A 6516-nucleotide genomic window follows, 5' to 3' on the forward strand; every position below is an offset into this window, starting at 1 on the left:
CAAATGTTGGAGGGTGTTGTCGTAAGATAATTAACTCTCAAACAGAAACCTCTGGATTACGATTTTCTATTGGTGGCTCACATCATATTACGAATGTAATGTATACAGAATTAAAGTTCCAAGCTTCTTCATGTTTGAGAAAGATCCTTAATCAAATTCCTCTAGATGGTGACTATTAACAATGATAAAACTGTTAAAATTTTCAGCCTTACTTATTCTTTCATGTAAATTCGCAAGTAGGGAACAATAACAATAGATCATAGGTTATGAAAGGTACGAGTCAATTGATTTCCCTGGAGTTTTAATTTTTAACTTTTTTTTGTTACACCCATTTTACCCAAAATTTGCTATATCTTTGAGGACTAGGTACATTTACCAATAGCAGTATCAGCGTGGAATGTTAAGAGGAAAGCTTTGAAGATTTCAAAGGAAGAGATGATTGGCGTCGGAGAGTACGGACGAGTCTACGAAGCTCGATTGACCATCGATGGAAGGGAACAAGTAGTTGCTGCAAAAACTCTCTGTGAAAGTGAGTCAAAATTTCTCTTAACGTAGGTTATACAGTAACCACATCGAGAGGGATTGCACATTGTCTTGCCTGGGGAATAAATGATATGAAAGTGATTGGAAACTACGCAAATTTTATGATATCCGTCACATAGCTATGTGTCGAGAAGATTCATCATTATTACTGTCGACGCAAACAAGAAGATTGGCGAGACAGTGCTTCAACTCAGGCGAAACCCTTGTGAGCTGTTAAAGTAAAGACATGGTCATGTACGATCATATGATTATTTTTTCATCAACAGCGTGTACGAAATTCAAAATTCTAAACTATGAATAAACGGTACAGGAATCTCGAACTCAAACAAAAATATACATGGTATCATCATTGATGGATGATGGAGTCAACTTATCGTGATTCTCTCTCTGATTCTAATACTGTAGATTTTCGATCGGAATCACACTCGCATTATACGGCACCCAGTCACCTAGCGAAGGTATCAAAGTCAAAAAGCGTTCGGCCAAATCCAAGTCTTCTTTGAATAATATAGTCACACGTAACCCACTCTTTTATGTGTTTTAAACTAGATTTCGTGTATACTGTATTCTTATCTAATCAGTCAGATTTTGCTTGATCGTGCCTACTGAACTTTATTTTTTTCGTTTCTATTCAGCTCGATCAGATGCTATAAGCCGGAAAAATTTCGTCAACGAAGTACGGTGTCTAATGGAATTGGCAAACCATCCAAATATTATTTCTTTTCTTGGCATTGAAATCAGCGGAGGTAGGACTATATTATTCTAAAAAGCTTTATACTATTACCAACACTAGCAATTTGACAAGGATATAAGGTGTAATAGAACAGCTACCCAAATTATGTAGTCAAGTTTTGTCGTGAGTAATGAAGGCGTTCTTGACCAATGAAAATATCTATAATCTTAACCACTAGACAATACGTGAATCACATGCGTAATTGTTTTCAAAGTTCCCATAATTTGCTTTATTTGATATAAGTTTACAAAACCCTTTCAAATGTTATTTACCATAAAAGCAAATTCATTTACTTTTGTAAATGCTTTCTTTCTTCAAGATTCGAAATACATACTGACAGAATATGCATCCGAAGGTGATCTGAAGACCTACCTTAGATCACTGACATTTCTCAGCACAGAAACAGAAACGCGACTGATAAAAGTTGCCAGAGACATCGCCAATGCTCTGTCGTTCATGTCCATGAAAGGTGTGATGCACAAAGACATCGCTGCTCGCAATGTCTTCCTGACTAGCGATTTCACAGCCAAGATCGGAGATTTTGGACTTGGACGAGATGTTTACGAAAGACTTGGGAGTGACTATCATTCACTCTTGTGGGTGGGTTTTTGATAGATTTCGCTTGGTGAAAAATCATTTGAGTCTTCCTTTGAACAAGGAAAATGTTGCCGTCCTTTAAAAAGGTACTCACATACAGATGTTCGACTGCAATGACAAAAACCTCATGTAAACATTCAACCGTGTAACAGGAATGTTTGTTATTATTCGTGACTTTCGTTTATGAAAGACTTCGAAGTGAATCATTCACTCACACGGGTGGGATTTGATATCTTTTCTCTTTAAATCGTTTTTTCTTGTTTCTTTGTTTACTTTTATTTATTTATTTTTATTTATTTATTTATTTAATTTTTGACCTAGGAATTGAAATACTGCCCTCCTTGTGAAAGGTGTTGCATTATTGAATGTGCCTTCTAATGGCAAGAGGTTTGTCCCGGGATGATACGCATCACATTTACTTTTTGTCCACAGTAACTGTCGTTATATATATATATATATATATATATATATATATATATATATATATATATATATATATATATATATATATATATATATATATATATATATATATATATATATATATATATATTCTCAGGCAAATCAACACTGTCGATTCCCGTTGCGATGGATGCCTGTAGAATTTCTCGTTGATGGAACCTTTACACTTGAAGGAGACAGGTAAGATTAAGATCCGAAGAATGAACACATAAATGAGGCTTAATATATGTCATTTCAATAATCTGTGATCAATAATAATGAATTCGATCACATCAATATGGTAAACATGATAGCATTACATGTACATCCGTCTGTATCGATGAGTTTTCCCGAAACATTTTAGGATTCAAATTACCAATAGTGTTTGTTACACAATTGGAATGTTCTGTTGGCATTACTTTTCTAGGATTACTTCTCATCTGAAATATGAATAAAGTGTTCTCTTATTGCTGTGTACGTGTCGTTCCTAATGTCCTGTTACGTAGTAATTTTGTACCTTTTTATTCATATCACAGATGGTCATACGGAATACTACTGTGGGAAATAGGTTCACTAGGTAAGTGCTGAGACTCATCATATAAAAATGAAAGTAGACCCTCGTACGTGAAACAGCGAAAACTTTCCATCACACTACGTTTGCGGTAGTTATATCAGATTCAACAGTCTAACGTTGCATTTTGGTCGTTTGACTAGGCGGTTCTCCATTGATGGATGTCCGAGTGGAAGATTTAATTGAGTATTTACAAAAAGGCTGTAGACCTTTAAAACCAGAAGGATGTACACCTACAGCGTAAGTAATCGTGTCTTCCAGTATTCGATTCTGTAGCCTAGTATATCCATGGGAATATTTTTAGCTCTATGGTATATCCAAGTTACCGAAATTATTTGAACTGATAGTAAATCAACAGATAGCGTTTTCTTGTAAATTTATCCTTATCACCATGACAGTTATTATCTTTTATCAAACAGAGCCTGAGGGGAAAGTAATTCTTTAATATGATTTTACCAAAAAGGAACGAAACTGATTGCATATTGTAAATCATTCATTAATCATCACAATAGTTTAAATCATCTTCTATATGGTGATGTTCTATGGATCAATATTGTTCTGCCATCCATCAGCAACGGAAGCAATGTATGTTACATAGTAAAGAAGACATTAGGAAATTGAGAAGTTTACAATACTAAAATTTCTTTTCAAAGAAAATAAAGATGTTGCCAGCTCTGCAGTTTTAGGTGATCTAGGCTAGATGGATATTCACAATTTGCTTGAGAGATTACGTGTAAATTACCTGGATAGATTATCGAAAATGAACATTTATAGGTGGACCAAAGTAGCCTTGATTGCACTTAATAAATCTTATCAAAGTAATGCCAAGTTAGTGACGGGGTCAACCAGAGTATGTACAAGATATTCTCATTGACAACAGATTAGATCATCTCTATAAACCAGACCCTCAAATAAATACAAGATGGCTGACTAGATTGAGAATTCTGAATAACCATGATGTCTTGTTTTTGTTTAAACAAACCACTGAAATATGAAATCTCTACAACTCTATTCCTGCAGCTGGGTCAAAAACGATAATACACGAGAAAAACATGTGAATGACCCTGGAAGACCATTATGACATTTCTGTATTTTATAAAATTAGAACAAACTTTATTGATCTCGAGGGATATAAACTCTACTGGGCAAATTATAAAGGCAATTGAAAATGAAAACTTTGTTGTGACGAAATAGAAGATACCTACCACTTCCTTTTTTACATGTAATGTATAATTACACCGTACACCTGCATTTAAATGAGGTACTTTCAGAATCTGGTAACAGTAATGTTCTAAAAAAGTTGAACTCTTTGAACTTGAACTTTAGGTACAACATTTTAATTTGTAAGACGACCTTGCGGGAGATAGACGACACAATGTTACAAAAAATTGACCAAGACATACATGAAACTCTCTGGAAAATAAGAACCACTGCTCTTAAAGACTCAAAACTTATTTGTGTTTAATGATGTGGGTCTTTTGGGGTGTGGGTGTGGATCTTTTGTACATATGACACTGCTTTTTTTTCTGCAGTTTTTGCTTTTGTTTTTCAAACCGTTTCAAAGGTAAAGAAAAAAATAAAAAAGGATTCTTCTGCTAAGAGAAATATACATTAGAAACGCAGATAGCATAAGCCGACTGCCCTCTCTTTCAGCACCTATAATGATTTAAGATCATTAATACTGTACCAGTTGTGCCTAGATTCATCATAAGAATGTTGATTATCGTAGACTTTGACGTTTCATTTCTCGTAGATACCAGATTATGCAGCGTTGTTGGCATGAAGAGAGATACAAGCGCCCAACACCAGACCAACTCATGGCTGACTTCGATTGTATGTTACGGATGCCAGCAAATAGTTCTCAAGTACGTTTTTCCTGTTGTCCTAGACATTCTTTTTCATTTGTAACATGTAAAAAAATTGTAGGAATACAACAAGTGGTGGTCACTAGTTGTATAAGCTGCTTTCTGTGTATCTTTGAATTCATTACTTCCAGATATCCATAACATTACAACTTCAGTAATTTCATCTTTTGCAGAGATTCTTTACCGCAGAATTCAAAGAAATAAACAACAAGACAACCGATGATCAATCGTATGAATAAAATGAATTGTTCTAATGTGTGATTGGAATAATTGATACCAGTTCCCTATATTGCCAAAGGCTGAAGGCGTTGTGTGCAACCTTAACGTTCAGCTTAAAAAGGGTGTTTATCAGTCTTATCAGTTTTGCCGTCTGTGTATAAAATGCTGTCTCTGTTACGTGACTGTCTAGCACATTGTCTGGAATGGCGGATATTTTTTGAAGTGATAGCACCATAATATTGCGCTGTTGGTTGGAATAGCATTGTATTTCGATTATATCTCTAGAATGATATAAATTTAAAACAAAATAAACATTGACTAGGGATATACTATATGTATATGATAGTTTTCTGTCTGCCTCTTGTGACAAATTCCTTTTAAGTAAGATTTTAACCAGAATTCAACATTGACGTGTATTAGCAGTCTATATGGTACATGTAGATGTGAATATTTTCATTTTACCTCTGTACTTAAATTTCAGATTAAAATTGTTGCTTTCAACAATACTCAATACTTTGATATTGGTTTGATTTTGTATGGCTACATGTTCGGCATTTGATTGAGTCGTAAAAGCACTGTTTCGCTGCCCGCTTATCAAGTCGCAATTTGCCACTAAAAGTGATATGTGCTTAATTGTGCAATGTCATCAGCATGTACTGTAAAACACTCGACAGAAACAGACACATTATCATAAATAACAATATCCAGTTATGTCAGAAGTTGATTTTGTGACCCGTGGGTCACAAAGTTTAATGGTCGTGATAAACAATTACTCTGGTGAAATGCTTCGAGAATGGAACAATAAACCCACCCGCAATAACCAGCTATAATGACAGTGGAAATTAAGGAACCCGAATTGGCGCGTTGTTGCAACACACTGTCGCAGAATTAACAAATAAAGTGTCTGAAACCGTGTTCAAATCTAGGAGAACGTCATTTTAATTTAAAGTGTCAAAGCACTTGCAAAAATGATACCTTCATGAACCTATATGAGTCCTGTTGAGTAGGTCTTGTTATTTTAGTAAATAAAAATGTTAAAACGATATGATACCATTACAATAAAATTAAAATTTTATACCATGTCATCAAGTGCGTTGGGCTGTGAGTGGTATAGAATGCAGCAGTTTCAGTAGAACTGCAAAAGACATCCATGCATAAAGTCTGAATAAAATGTTTTTCAAACATTATTTACTTTGTCAAGAACCGAAAGTGTCACTGTAGCAAAGACCTACGAGATCTAAATATAAAATGATATCATAAATAATGGATGACATGCGTGATTTGGATGACGAAATGTGGTATAAAAGATAAGGGGTGTAGAAAAGTGATGCGTTGTCCCCCGACACAAGAGTAAACAACAGAGCTGGCGATATAGGGGATGTGAACTGATTAGATGAGTAATAAACAGAAATGTGACAGGTGCCTCAGTCACAAAGTAGTGGCAACTTTAGGACATCTTGTTCCTTAAAGTCTCAAGTTTTCATTTCGAACTTAAGGAACCTCTAAATAAAGGGATAAAGGTATTCTAGACCATCGGCATTTGACTA

General features: G+C 34.8%; 1 protein-coding gene across 2 annotated transcripts in view; it reads left to right on the top strand.

The window, feature by feature from the left end:
* LOC139147334 (uncharacterized) overlaps window positions 1-6048 on the top strand; it is a 29489-nt gene extending 23441 nt beyond the window's left edge. Inside the window, exons 17-24 of one of the 2 annotated variants that reach the window (XM_070718393.1) lie at window positions 367-529; window positions 1179-1289; window positions 1596-1876; window positions 2433-2515; window positions 2851-2891; window positions 3029-3125; window positions 4639-4750; window positions 4924-6048. In XM_070718393.1, coding sequence (XP_070574494.1) covers window positions 367-529; window positions 1179-1289; window positions 1596-1876; window positions 2433-2515; window positions 2851-2891; window positions 3029-3125; window positions 4639-4750; window positions 4924-4989 — 954 coding nt within the window. In that variant the 3' untranslated portion in view covers window positions 4990-6048. The remainder of the gene's footprint in view (window positions 1-366; window positions 530-1178; window positions 1290-1595; window positions 1877-2432; window positions 2516-2850; window positions 2892-3028; window positions 3126-4638; window positions 4751-4923) is intronic. The other variant, XM_070718394.1, reaches the window with a different exon arrangement.
* The last annotated feature ends 468 nt before the right edge of the window (window positions 6049-6516 follow it).

This window comes from Ptychodera flava, chromosome 13 (assembly GCF_041260155.1).
Source record: "Ptychodera flava strain L36383 chromosome 13, AS_Pfla_20210202, whole genome shotgun sequence".
NCBI classification, from domain to species: domain Eukaryota; kingdom Metazoa; phylum Hemichordata; class Enteropneusta; family Ptychoderidae; genus Ptychodera; species Ptychodera flava.